This window comes from Salmo salar, chromosome ssa02 (genome assembly GCF_905237065.1).
Source record: "Salmo salar chromosome ssa02, Ssal_v3.1, whole genome shotgun sequence".
Taxonomy (NCBI): Eukaryota; Metazoa; Chordata; class Actinopteri; order Salmoniformes; family Salmonidae; genus Salmo; species Salmo salar.
In genome coordinates this window covers 6,605,580-6,622,127 of record NC_059443.1, presented here as the reverse complement: position 1 = coordinate 6,622,127, position 16,548 = coordinate 6,605,580, and the positions used below count along the sequence as shown (strand labels likewise).

General features: G+C 33.1%; 1 protein-coding gene across 1 annotated transcript in view; it reads right to left on the bottom strand.

Moving 5' to 3' along the window:
* Nucleotides 1-16,548, bottom strand: part of LOC106597228 (zinc finger protein ZFAT) — a 75,789-nt gene that overhangs the window by 6,235 nt on the left and 53,006 nt on the right. Inside the window, 8 exon segments of the mRNA XM_045712771.1 lie at nucleotides 174-282; nucleotides 284-324; nucleotides 577-661; nucleotides 791-1,023; nucleotides 1,171-2,554; nucleotides 3,602-3,965; nucleotides 4,276-4,423; nucleotides 5,049-5,231. Coding sequence (XP_045568727.1) covers nucleotides 174-282; nucleotides 284-324; nucleotides 577-661; nucleotides 791-1,023; nucleotides 1,171-2,554; nucleotides 3,602-3,965; nucleotides 4,276-4,423; nucleotides 5,049-5,231 — 2,547 coding nt within the window.

The following is a 16,548-nucleotide window of genomic DNA, read 5'->3' as shown; positions in this document are numbered from 1 at the left end:
ATCACATTCGTTGCAAGTAAAACTTTCCTCTAAAAAGTTAAGTGTGGTAGTTGCTATTGCCTTTTAAAAGGTGTAGAAAACCACTTCGGGCCACCTCAGAGTCCAAAAGTAGAACGCATTATAAGGAATAGGATGGCATTTGGTACGCAGTCTAATGAGTTTGATTGTCCTACCTTGGTGAGCCCAGATGTGCTGCTGCAGATCAGCTCCGTTCCTCATGAAGTAGCTGTCACAGTAAGGACACTTAGACGCTCTCTTCCCGATCAAGCCCTTCATCTGCACCCCTCACCCCAAGCGCCTCAGAGATGGTGTTCATCGGCGTATCTGCAGATAAGAGCGAGTTTTACCTACATAGCCAGCGTCCTGTCCAGAGGCTGTACATTAAAGCTGCCTCAAGATTCAGAAACAGGACAGGCTCCTGCCCTATGGGCCGTTCTGGCTCGGACAAGGCTTATTTACCTTCATGCCTGGCTCCAATCAGGAAATGGGTATGATATTTTGGATTTAAACATCATTAAAGCTCTGCTGTTGTAATAGAACACCAAACAAAGATTGGGCTTAGTTCTGGTCTCTTACCTGGATGAAAGTTCTTGATATGATGCTTCAGTTTATCTTCAGTGAACGTTTCCTCACACACAGGGCAAGCAAAGCTTCTCTTCTCCTTAATATTGGATTAAATTGATGATGTTAAGAGTCAACAAACAAACATTTCAATGTAATAATGATCAGATTATGTGACTGCCTTTAGGCCCTGGTCAAAAGTAGGGTTCCATTTGGGCCCCAGACTCACGTTGTCAAAGTGTGTTTTGAGGTGGGCCTGCAGCTTGTACTTGTCAGGTGTGCAGTACTGACAGTGTTCCATCGGACACTGAAGCAGGATGTTACTGTGTCTCTGGATCAGATGTCGCTTCAGACAGTTCTTGGTGATGGAAGAATAGCTGCACTGGGTACAGTAATGTAGATGCTCTTTTGTGTGAGTACGCACATGCATGTTGTAGTGGACTTGGTACCAGAAGAGCTTTCCTAGACAGGGAACAAAAAAACAGCTGGTTTACAGATGAATTACAAACACAGGAAATTATGAAATTACAAACTCTTGTAAAAAATGCAACTTATACTGCTAGAATAAAATGATTTCTATGTCAATATATTTGCGTGATATATTCTTACCACAGTATTCACATTCCAGGTCCCCGTATACTTTTCGGATTCTGTCAAAGACAACCATGTTCAGCTGCCTTTTCTGCAACTTATCTAGAATCTGTTGGAAAGCGCTCCTCTCCTCCGTTGTGCCATCTTCTCCTTGTGGGCCAGCTGAAGCATTTGTTTGACCTATGACCTCCCCCTGAATCAGAACCAAAGACCGGAGAGTCTCCTCAACATGACCTTGTGATGTTGATGAAGAGCCTTTGTCTTCTTCTGGATGCTGCTGGTGGCCCATTGACTCCTCCTTGCCTGAAGGCTTTTCTACCAAAGTGTCTTGTTCAGCCACAATGACGTTATTCTCCCCATGAGGCTTGTCTTCCTCCACCAGTGTCTTATCAGGTCTCTCCTCACGGATTACTTCCTGGGTCGTGCCTTTGCTTGCTGTCTGGGTTTGTTCAGGACTGATTGGCTCAGTTCTGTCTTGTAGAGTCTCAGTCTCTTGTGCAGGTTGGTTCAACACGCATGTCTCTACAGTCTGCTCCTCAGGGCCCGGATCAGGGACCACCTGTTCCTCCCCCTCCCCCAGCCCCTCTCCCTGTTCCTCCCCCAGCCCCTCTCCCTGTTCCTCCCCCTCTCCCAGTCCTTCCTCCTGTTCTTCTCCCTCCCCCTCCTCCTGTTCCTCTGAAGGGTTACCAGCGAGGGCCTCCTCCTCTTCCTCTGAAGGGCCACCAGCGAGGGCCTCCTCCTGTTCCTCTGAAGGGTCACCAGCGAGGGCCTCCTCCTGTTCCTCTGAAGGGTCACCAGCGAGGGCCTCCTCCTGCTCCTCTGAAGGGCCACCAGCGAGGGCCTCCTCCTGTTCCTCTGAAGGGTCACCAGCGAGGGCCTCCTCCTGCTCCTCTGAAGGGTCACCAGCGAGGGCCTCCTCCTGCTCCTCTGAAGGGTCACCAGCGAGGGCCTCCTCCTCCTCCTGCTGGGCGTTGAGTAGAGATAGCTCCTCAGCCATCCTGATCTCATCCTGTCTCAGCATCTCTCTCTTGATGTCGTCCCCCGGCTCCAGCAGACAGAAGCTGCTGTTGATGGACTCTGAGAACCCAGCCGCCTCCTCTGACTCTGGGTGAGCCTCCTTCAGGTGGGCCTTCAGCCGCACGGAGCTGACAAACTTCTGCTGGCAGGCGGCACACACGTAGAGGAAGGGATGCTTGCGGACGTGAGCCTGGAGAGCCTGGAACTTGGTGCAGCCGTGGTCACACAGCTCGCAGCCAAACGGCCTCTCACTACCGTGGACCATCATGTGGCGGTCACGGTCCAGCTCGTTCTTGAACTTGCGGTCGCAGATCTGGCAGTCGTAGAGGAGCTGCCGCTTGCCTTCTCTGGTCTGTAGACTGTACTCATGGTACGAGTCCTTCACCTTCATAATAATACATGTTATTAATAACTACATCAATAAGATCTCATAATACATGTTATTAATAACTACATCAATAGGATCTCATAATACATGTTATTAATAACTACATCAATAGGATCTCATAATAATACATGTTATCAATAAGATCTCATAATAATACGTTATTAATAACATCAATAAGATCTCATAATAATACATGTTATTAATAATTACATCAATAAGATCTCATAATACATGTTATTAATAACTACATCAATAAGATCTCATAATAATACATGTTATTAATAACTACATCAATAAGAGCTCATAATAATACATGTTATTAATAACTACATCAATAAGAGCTCATAATAATACATGTTATTAATAACTACATCAATAAGATCTCATAATACATGTTATTAATAACTACATCAATAAGAGCTCATAATAATACATGTTATTAATAACTACATCAATAGGATCTCATAATAATACATGTTATTAATAACTACATCAATAAGATCTCATAATAATACATGTTATTAATAACTACATCAATACGATCTCATAATAATACATGTTATTAATAACTACATCAATAAGATCTCATAATAATACATGCTATTAATAACTACATCAATAGGATCTCATAATAATACATGTTATTAATAACTACATCAATAAGATCTCATAATAATACATGTTATTAATAACTACATCAATAAGATCTCATAATAATACATGTTATTAATAACTACATCAATAAGATCTCATAATACATGTTATTAATAACTACATCAATAAGATCTCATAATAATACATGTTATTAATAACTACATCAATAAGATCTCATAATAATACATGTTATTAATAACTACATCAATAAGATCTCATAATACATGTTATTAATAACTACATCAATAAGATCTCATAATAATACGTTATTAATAACTACATCAATAGGATCTCATAATACATGTTATTAATAACTACATCAATAAGATCTCATAATAAAGACAGTATAAAGACATATGATAGATTTTTAAAAAGAGAGCGCTCCTTCACCTTCTTGTCCTCTAGGTCGTGGCTCTCCCTCATGTGTTTGAGCAGGTTCTTGACATCAGAGTACTTCTTCTTGCAGAAGAGACAGTGCTGCTTGATCTTGTGGTGAACTCTCTCCACGTGCACCTTGAGGTGGCCCTTGCTGAGGCACTGGAAGGAGCAGTGTTCACAGCTGAACTTCTCTCCCGTGTGCTTGCGCATGTGAACGCTGAGGTTGGCTTTGATGGCACTGGCGTAGTCGCAGTGTGGGCACTTGAAGGGTTTCTCGTTGGTGTGGGTTCGCAGATGGGCCTGCAAGGAGTGGCGGAACTTGAAGACCTTGTTGCAGTATTCGCAGGTGAAGATCTTCAACTGGGTCTGTCCTATTCTGTATGAACGAGGAATGTTGCAATACACATACAGTAGAACCAAATATGTGTTGCTGTTTTTCCAAAGTAACTTGCCAAAATTCTATTTGAGCTATAGCAAAAACATGATGTTTGTATCTACAGTAACAATGCTGAAATCTGTTGTTGACACATCCATTAAAGTGTTACATATAGTAGCCTAGACTATGACATACTGTAGACTACATTGATTCAGTTCACTCAAGACATCATTATGTTTATTAATGCCACAATACAGTCTGGGTACTTTATCTTCAACTGCTGTGTGGTGTACAACCCAAATGTCTGTACCTGTTGGACTTTAATGGCACTTCATAAGCAGCTTGTTGTATGGAATATTCTTGAAATCCTCTCTTCTGTCCTGCCTCCTGAGGGTCTGTGTCTGCTGTAGCAACCGGCTCTGCCGGGGTGGCCTCGATCGGCACTATCCTTGTGGCACCTAAATAAACAAATACACAGACAGATAAACGTTTATACAAGTCATCGGGAATACATAGACTATAAACTTTCCTGATTTTTCATACATAAAACTCTGAAAATGTACCATCAGCAACAGTGTGAATCTATACTTTTCTGGATAAAATCTGAAGATCCTCTGGTTGATCCATGTGCGTACCAATGGCAGCGTATTCCCTATGGGCCCTGGTCAAAAGTAGCACACCATGTAGGTAGTAGGGTGCCATTTGGGGCACATCCATAATATAGTTGTAGCTTACCAGGAAGTGCCTCATGAGTGGTCAGAACCACACGGATGACAATGTAGTTGTAACTTACCAGGAAGTGCCTCATGAGTGGTCAGAACCACACGGATGATAATGTAGTTGTAACTTACCAGGAAGTGCCTCATGAGTGGTCAGAACCACACTGATGATAATGTAGTTGTAACTTACCAGGAAGTGCCTCATGAGTGGTCAGAACCACACTGATGATAATGTAGTTGTAACTTACCAGGAAGTGCCTCATGAGTGGTCAGAACCACACTGATGATAATGTAGTTGTAACTTACCAGGAAGTGCCTCATGAGTGGTCAGAACCACACTGATGATAATGTAGTTGTAACTTACCAGGAAGTGCCTCATGAGCGGTCAGAACCACACTGATGATGGGGTTCTTGGTGCCTCCTGCTGGTTCCTGCTCCTTCACAAGGGAAACCTTCTCAGAGCGGAGTGGCCGTGGCCTCTTTGAGCTTCTCTCCCTATCCTCCTCTTTGCCTTCTGCTGCGCGAGGTTCAGCCTCAAACTCTTTGTCTGTGGGAGAGAGATCATGAAAACTAAGCATCAATCAATAAAACAGAGCAGATATACATTTAGATGGTGAACATATGGATAGACATTTAGATGGTGAACATATTGATATAGACATTTAGATGGTGAACATACGGATATAGACATTTAGATGGTGAACATATTGATATAGGCATTTAGATGGTGAACATATGGATAGACATTTAGATGGTGAACATATAGATATAGACATTTAGATGGTGAACATATTGATATAGACATTTAGATGGTGAACATACGGATATAGACATTTAGATGGTGAACATACGGATATAGACATTTAGATGGTGAACATATTGATATAGACATTTAGATGGTATAGATATAGACATTTAGATGGTGAACATATTGATATAGACATTTAGATGGTATAGATATAGACATTTAGATGGTGAACATATTGATATAGACATTTAGATGGTGAACATACGGATATAGACATTTAGATGGTGAACATATTGATATAGACATTTAGATGGTGAACATATTGATATAGACATTTAGATGGTGAACATATTGATATAGGCATTTAGATGGTGAACATATTGATATAGACATTTAGATGGTGAACATATAGATATAGACATTTAGATGGTGAACATATTGATATAGACATTTAGATGGTGAACATATAGATATAGACATTTAGATGGTGAACATATAGATATAGACATTTAGATGGTGAACATATTGATATAGGCATTTAGATGGTGAACATATTGATATAGACATTTAGATGGTGAACATATAGATATAGACATTTAGATGGTGAACATATAGATATAGACATTTAGATGGTGAACATATAGATATAGACATTTAGATGGTGAACATATAGATATAGACATTTAGATGGTGAACATATTGATATAGACATTTAGATGGTGAACATATTGATATAGACATTTAGATGGTGAACATATTGATATAGACATTTAGATGGTGAACATATTGATATAGACATTTAGATGGTGAACATATTGATATAGACATTTAGATGGTATAGATATAGACATTTAGATGGTGAACATATTGATATAGACATTTAGATGGTGAACATATTGATATAGACATTTAGATGGTGAACATATAGATATAGACATTTAGATGGTGAACATATAGATATAGACATTTAGATGGTGAACATATAGATATAGACATTTAGATGGTGAACATATTGATATAGACATTTAGATGGTGAACATATAGATATAGACATTTAGATGGTGAACATATAGATATAGACATTTAGATGGTGAACATATTGATATAGACATTTAGATGGTGAACATATTGATATAGACATTTAGATGGTGAACATATTGATATAGACATTTAGATGGTGAACATATAGATATAGACATTTAGATGGTGAACATATTGATATAGACATTTAGATGGTGAACATATTGATATAGACATTTAGATGGTATAGATATAGACATTTAGATGGTGAACATATAGATATAGACATTTAGATGGTGAACATATAGATATAGACATTTAGATGGTGAACATATTGATATAGACATTTAGATGGTGAACATATTGATATAGGCATTTAGATGGTGAACATATAGATATAGACATTTAGATGGTATAGATATAGACATTTAGATGGTGAACATATTGATATAGGCATTTAGATGGTGAACATATAGATATAGACATTTAGATGGTGAACATATAGATATAGACATTTAGATGGTGAACATATAGATATAGACATTTAGATGGTGAACATATAGATATAGACATTTAGATGGTATAGATATAGACATTTAGATGGTGAACATATTGATATAGGCATTTAGATGGTGAACATATTGATATAGACATTTAGATGGTGAACATATAGATATAGACATTTAGATGGTGAACATATTGATATAGACATTTAGATGGTGAACATATAGATATAGACATTTAGATGGTGAACATATAGATATAGACATTTAGATGGTATAGATATAGACATTTAGATGGTGAACATATAGATATAGGCATTTAGATGGTGAACATATTGATATAGACATTTAGATGGTGAACATATAGATATAGACATTTAGATGGTGAACATATAGATATAGACATTTAGATGGTGAACATATTGATATAGACATTTAGATGGTGAACATATTGATATAGACATTTAGATGGTGAACATATTGATATAGACATTTAGATGGTGAACATATAGATATAGACATTTAGATGGTGAACATATTGATATAGACATTTAGATGGTGAACATATTGATATAGACATTTAGATGGTATAGATATAGACATTTAGATGGTGAACATACGGATATAGACATTTAGATGGTGAACATATAGATATAGACATTTAGATGGTGAACATATTGATATAGACATTTAGATGGTGAACATATAGATATAGACATTTAGATGGTGAACATATTGATATAGACATTTAGATGGTGAACATATTGATATAGACATTTAGATGGTATAGATATAGACATTTAGATGGTGAACATATTGATATAGGCATTTAGATGGTGAACATATTGATATAGACATTTAGATGGTGAACATATTGATATAGACATTTAGATGGTGAACATATTGATATAGACATTTAGATGGTATAGATATAGACATTTAGATGGTGAACATATAGATATAGACATTTAGATGGTGAACATATAGATATAGACATTTAGATGGTATAGATATAGACATTTAGATGGTGAACATACGGATATAGACATTTAGATGGTGAACATATAGATATAGACATTTAGATGGTGAACATACGGATATAGACATTTAGATGGTGAACATATAGATATAGACATTTAGATGGTGAACATATTGATATAGACATTTAGATGGTATAGATATAGACATTTAGATGGTGAACATATTGATATAGGCATTTAGATGGTGAACATACGGATATAGACATTTAGATGGTGAACATATAGATATAGACATTTAGATGGTGAACATATTGATATAGACATTTAGATGGTGAACATATAGATATAGACATTTAGATGGTGAACATATTGATATAGACATTTAGATGGTGAACATATTGATATAGACATTTAGATGGTGAACATATTGATATAGGCATTTAGATGGTGAACATATTGATATAGACATTTAGATGGTGAACATATTGATATAGACATTTAGATGGTGAACATATAGATATAGACATTTAGATGGTGAACATATAGATATAGACATTTAGATGGTGAACATATAGATATAGACATTTAGATGGTGAACATATTGATATAGACATTTAGATGGTGAACATATAGATATAGACATTTAGATGGTGAACATATAGATATAGACATTTAGATGGTGAACATATTGATATAGGCATTTAGATGGTGAACATATTGATATAGACATTTAGATGGTGAACATATAGATATAGACATTTAGATGGTGAACATATTGATATAGACATTTAGATGGTGAACATATAGATATAGACATTTAGATGGTGAACATATAGATATAGACATTTAGATGGTGAACATATTGATATAGACATTTAGATGGTGAACATATTGATATAGACATTTAGATGGTGAACATATTGATATAGACATTTAGATGGTGAACATATTGATATAGACATTTAGATGGTGAACATATTGATATAGACATTTAGATGGTATAGATATAGACATTTAGATGGTGAACATATTGATATAGACATTTAGATGGTGAACATATTGATATAGACATTTAGATGGTGAACATATAGATATAGACATTTAGATGGTGAACATATAGATATAGACATTTAGATGGTGAACATATAGATATAGACATTTAGATGGTGAACATATTGATATAGACATTTAGATGGTGAACATATAGATATAGACATTTAGATGGTGAACATATAGATATAGACATTTAGATGGTGAACATATTGATATAGACATTTAGATGGTGAACATATTGATATAGACATTTAGATGGTGAACATATTGATATAGACATTTAGATGGTGAACATATAGATATAGACATTTAGATGGTGAACATATTGATATAGACATTTAGATGGTGAACATATTGATATAGACATTTAGATGGTATAGATATAGACATTTAGATGGTGAACATATAGATATAGACATTTAGATGGTGAACATATAGATATAGACATTTAGATGGTGAACATATTGATATAGACATTTAGATGGTGAACATATTGATATAGGCATTTAGATGGTGAACATATAGATATAGACATTTAGATGGTATAGATATAGACATTTAGATGGTGAACATATTGATATAGGCATTTAGATGGTGAACATATAGATATAGACATTTAGATGGTGAACATATAGATATAGACATTTAGATGGTGAACATATAGATATAGACATTTAGATGGTGAACATATAGATATAGACATTTAGATGGTATAGATATAGACATTTAGATGGTGAACATATTGATATAGGCATTTAGATGGTGAACATATTGATATAGACATTTAGATGGTGAACATATAGATATAGACATTTAGATGGTGAACATATTGATATAGACATTTAGATGGTGAACATATAGATATAGACATTTAGATGGTGAACATATAGATATAGACATTTAGATGGTATAGATATAGACATTTAGATGGTGAACATATAGATATAGGCATTTAGATGGTGAACATATTGATATAGACATTTAGATGGTGAACATATAGATATAGACATTTAGATGGTGAACATATAGATATAGACATTTAGATGGTGAACATATTGATATAGACATTTAGATGGTGAACATATTGATATAGACATTTAGATGGTGAACATATAGATATAGACATTTAGATGGTGAACATATTGATATAGACATTTAGATGGTGAACATATAGATATAGACATTTAGATGGTGAACATATTGATATAGACATTTAGATGGTGAACATATAGATATAGACATTTAGATGGTGAACATATTGATATAGACATTTAGATGGTGAACATATTGATATAGACATTTAGATGGTGAACATACGGATATAGACATTTAGATGGTGAACATATTGATATAGACATTTAGATGGTGAACATATTGATATAGACATTTAGATGGTATAGATATAGACATTTAGATGGTGAACATATTGATATAGACATTTAGATGGTGAACATATTGATATAGACATTTAGATGGTGAACATATTGATATAGACATTTAGATGGTATAGATATAGACATTTAGATGGTGAACATATAGATATAGACATTTAGATGGTGAACATATAGATATAGACATTTAGATGGTATAGATATAGACATTTAGATGGTGAACATACGGATATAGACATTTAGATGGTGAACATACAGATATAGACATTTAGATGGTGAACATACGGATATAGACATTTAGATGGTGAACATATAGATATAGACATTTAGATGGTGAACATATTGATATAGACATTTAGATGGTATAGATATAGACATTTAGATGGTGAACATATTGATATAGGCATTTAGATGGTGAACATACGGATATAGACATTTAGATGGTGAACATATAGATATAGACATTTAGATGGTGAACATATTGATATAGACATTTAGATGGTGAACATATAGATATAGACATTTAGATGGTGAACATATTGATATAGACATTTAGATGGTGAACATATTGATATAGACATTTAGATGGTGAACATATTGATATAGACATTTAGATGGTGAACATATTGATATAGACATTTAGATGGTGAACATATTGATATAGACATTTAGATGGTGAACATATTGATATAGACATTTAGATGGTGAACATATTGATATAGACATTTAGATGGTGAACATATAGATATAGACATTTAGATGGTGAACATATAGATATAGACATTTAGATGGTGAACATATTGATATAGACATTTAGATGGTGAACATATAGATATAGACATTTAGATGGTGAACATATTGATATAGACATTTAGATGGTGAACATACTGATATAGGCATTTAGATGGTGAACATATAGATATAGACATTTAGATGGTGAACATATTGATATAGACATTTAGATGGTGAACATATTGATATAGACATTTAGATGGTGAACATATAGATATAGACATTTAGATGGTGAACATATTGATATAGGCATTTAGATGGTGAACATATAGATATAGACATTTAGATGGTGAACATATTGATATAGACATTTAGATGGTGAACATATAGATATAGACATTTAGATGGTATAGATATAGACATTTAGATGGTGAACATATTGATATAGACATTTAGATGGTGAACATATAGATATAGACATTTAGATGGTGAACATATTGATATAGACATTTAGATGGTGAACATATTGATATAGGCATTTAGATGGTGAACATATTGATATAGACATTTAGATGGTATAGATATAGACATTTAGATGGTGAACATATAGATATAGACATTTAGATGGTGAACATATTGATATAGACATTTAGATGGTGAACATATAGATATAGACATTTAGATGGTATAGATATAGACATTTAGATGGTGAACATATTGATATAGGCATTTAGATGGTGAACATATTGATATAGACATTTAGATGGTGAACATATAGATATAGACATTTAGATGGTGAACATATTGATATAGACATTTAGATGGTGAACATATTGATATAGACATTTAGATGGTGAACATATTGATATAGACATTTAGATGGTGAACATATTGATATAGACATTTAGATGGTGAACATATTGATATAGGCATTTAGATGGTATAGATATAGACATTTAGATGGTGAACATATAGATATAGACATTTAGATGGTGAACATATTATGGATATAGACATTTAGATGGTGAACATATAGATATAGACATTTAGATGGTATAGATATAGACATTTAGATGGTGAACATATTGATATAGGCATTTAGATGGTGAACATATAGATATAGACATTTAGATGGTGAACATATTGATATAGACATTTAGATGGTATAGATATAGACATTTAGATGGTGAACATATTGATATAGACATTTAGATGGTGAACATACGGATATAGACATTTAGATGGTGAACATATTGATATAGACATTTAGATGGTGAACATATTGATATAGACATTTAGATGGTGAACATATTGATATAGGCATTTAGATGGTGAACATATTGATATAGACATTTAGATGGTGAACATATAGATATAGACATTTAGATGGTGAACATATTGATATAGACATTTAGATGGTGAACATATTGATATAGGCATTTAGATGGTATAGATATAGACATTTAGATGGTGAACATATTGATATAGGCATTTAGATGGTGAACATATGGATAGACATTTAGATGGTGAACATATAGATATAGGCATTTAGATGGTGAACATATTGATATAGGCATTTAGATGGTGAACATATGGATAGACATTTAGATGGTGAACATATAGATATAGACATTTAGATGGTGAACATATAGATATAGACATTTAGATGGTATAGATATAGACATTTAGATGGTGAACATATTGATATAGACATTTAGATGGTGAACATATATAGATATAGACATTTAGATGGTGAACATATTGATATAGACATTTAGATGGTGAACATATAGATATAGACATTTAGATGGTGAACATATGGATAGACATTTAGATGGTGAACATATTGATATAGGCATTTAGATGGTGAACATATGGATAGACATTTAGATGGTGAACATATTGATATAGACATTTAGATGGTGAACATATGGATAGACATTTAGATGGTGAACATATTGATATAGGCATTTAGATGGTGAACATATAGATATCACATGGACATTTAGATGGTGAACATATTGATATAGGCATTTAATATAGATATAGACATTTAGATGGTGAACATATTGATATAGGCATTTAGATGGTGAACATATAGATATAGACATTTAGATGGTGAACATATTGATATAGACATTTAGATGGTGAACATATTGATATAGACATTTAGATGGTATAGATATAGACATTTAGATGGTGAACATACGGATATAGACATTTAGATGGTGAACATATAGATATAGACATTTAGATGGTGAACATATTGATATAGACATTTAGATGGTGAACATATAGATATAGACATTTAGATGGTGAACATATTGATATAGACATTTAGATGGTGAACATATTGATATAGGCATTTAGATGGTGAACATATTGATATAGACATTTAGATGGTGAACATATTGATATAGACATTTAGATGGTGAACATATTGATATAGACATTTAGATGGTATAGATATAGACATTTAGATGGTGAACATATAGATATAGACATTTAGATGGTGAACATATAGATATAGACATTTAGATGGTATAGATATAGACATTTAGATGGTGAACATACGGATATAGACATTTAGATGGTGAACATATAGATATAGACATTTAGATGGTGAACATACGGATATAGACATTTAGATGGTGAACATATAGATATAGACATTTAGATGGTGAACATATTGATATAGACATTTAGATGGTATAGATATAGACATTTAGATGGTGAACATATTGATATAGGCATTTAGATGGTGAACATACGGATATAGACATTTAGATGGTGAACATATAGATATAGACATTTAGATGGTGAACATATTGATATAGACATTTAGATGGTGAACATATAGATATAGACATTTAGATGGTGAACATATTGATATAGACATTTAGATGGTGAACATATTGATATAGACATTTAGATGGTGAACATATTGATATAGGCATTTAGATGGTGAACATATTGATATAGACATTTAGATGGTGAACATATTGATATAGACATTTAGATGGTGAACATATAGATATAGACATTTAGATGGTGAACATATAGATATAGACATTTAGATGGTGAACATATTGATATAGACATTTAGATGGTGAACATATTGATATAGGCATTTAGATGGTGAACATATAGATATAGACATTTAGATGGTGAACATATTGATATAGACATTTAGATGGTGAACATATAGATATAGACATTTAGATGGTATAGATATAGACATTTAGATGGTGAACATATTGATATAGACATTTAGATGGTGAACATATAGATATAGACATTTAGATGGTGAACATATTGATATAGACATTTAGATGGTGAACATATTGATATAGGCATTTAGATGGTGAACATATTGATATAGACATTTAGATGGTATAGATATAGACATTTAGATGGTGAACATATAGATATAGACATTTAGATGGTGAACATATTGATATAGACATTTAGATGGTGAACATATAGATATAGACATTTAGATGGTATAGATATAGACATTTAGATGGTGAACATATTGATATAGGCATTTAGATGGTGAACATATTGATATAGACATTTAGATGGTGAACATATAGATATAGACATTTAGATGGTGAACATATTGATATAGACATTTAGATGGTGAACATATTGATATAGACATTTAGATGGTGAACATATTGATATAGACATTTAGATGGTGAACATATTGATATAGACATTTAGATGGTGAACATATTGATATAGGCATTTAGATGGTATAGATATAGACATTTAGATGGTGAACATATAGATATAGACATTTAGATGGTGAACATATTGATATAGGCATTTAGATGGTATAGATATAGACATTTAGATGGTGAACATATAGATATAGGCATTTAGATGGTATAGATATAGACATTTAGATGGTGAACATATTGATATAGGCATTTAGATGGTGAACATATAGATATAGACATTTAGATGGTGAACATATTGATATAGACATTTAGATGGTATAGATATAGACATTTAGATGGTGAACATATTGATATAGACATTTAGATGGTGAACATACGGATATAGACATTTAGATGGTGAACATATTGATATAGACATTTAGATGGTGAATATATTGATATAGACATTTAGATGGTGAACATATTGATATAGGCATTTAGATGGTGAACATATTGATATAGACATTTAGATGGTGAACATATAGATATAGACATTTAGATGGTGAACATATTGATATAGACATTTAGATGGTGAACATATTGATATAGGCATTTAGATGGTATAGATATAGACATTTAGATGGTGAACATATTGATATAGACATTTAGATGGTGAACATATAGATATAGACATTTAGATGGTGAACATATTGATATAGACATTTAGATGGTGAACATATTGATATAGGCATTTAGATGGTGAACATATAGATATAGACATTTAGATGGTGAACATATTGATATAGACATTTAGATGGTGAACATATAGATATAGACATTTAGATGGTATAGATATAGACATTTAGATGGTGAACATATTGATATAGACATTTAGATGGTGAACATATAGATATAGACATTTAGATGGTGAACATATTGATATAGACATTTAGATGGTGAACATATTGATATAGGCATTTAGATGGTGAACATATTGATATAGACATTTAGATGGTATAGATATAGACATTTAGATGGTGAACATATAGATATAGACATTTAGATGGTGAACATATTGATATAGACATTTAGATGGTGAACATATAGATATAGACATTTAGATGGTATAGATATAGACATTTAGATGGTGAACATATTGATATAGGCATTTAGATGGTGAACATATTGATATAGACATTTAGATGGTGAACATATAGATATAGACATTTAGATGGTGAACATATTGATATAGACATTTAGATGGTGAACATATTGATATAGACATTTAGATGGTGAACATATTGATATAGACATTTAGATGGTGAACATATTGATATAGACATTTAGATGGTGAACATATTGATATAGGCATTTAGATGGTATAGATATAGACATTTAGATGGTGAACATATAGATATAGACATTTAGATGGTGAACATATTGATATAGGCATTTAGATGGTATAGATATAGACATTTAGATGGTGAACATATAGATATAGGCATTTAGATGGTATAGATATAGACATTTAGATGGTGAACATATTGATATAGGCATTTAGATGGTGAACATATAGATATAGACATTTAGATGGTGAACATATTGATATAGACATTTAGATGGTATAGATATAGACATTTAGATGGTGAACATATTGATATAGACATTTAGATGGTGAACATACGGATATAGACATTTAGATGGTGAACATATTGATATAGACATTTAGATGGTGAATATATTGATATAGACATTTAGATGGTGAACATATT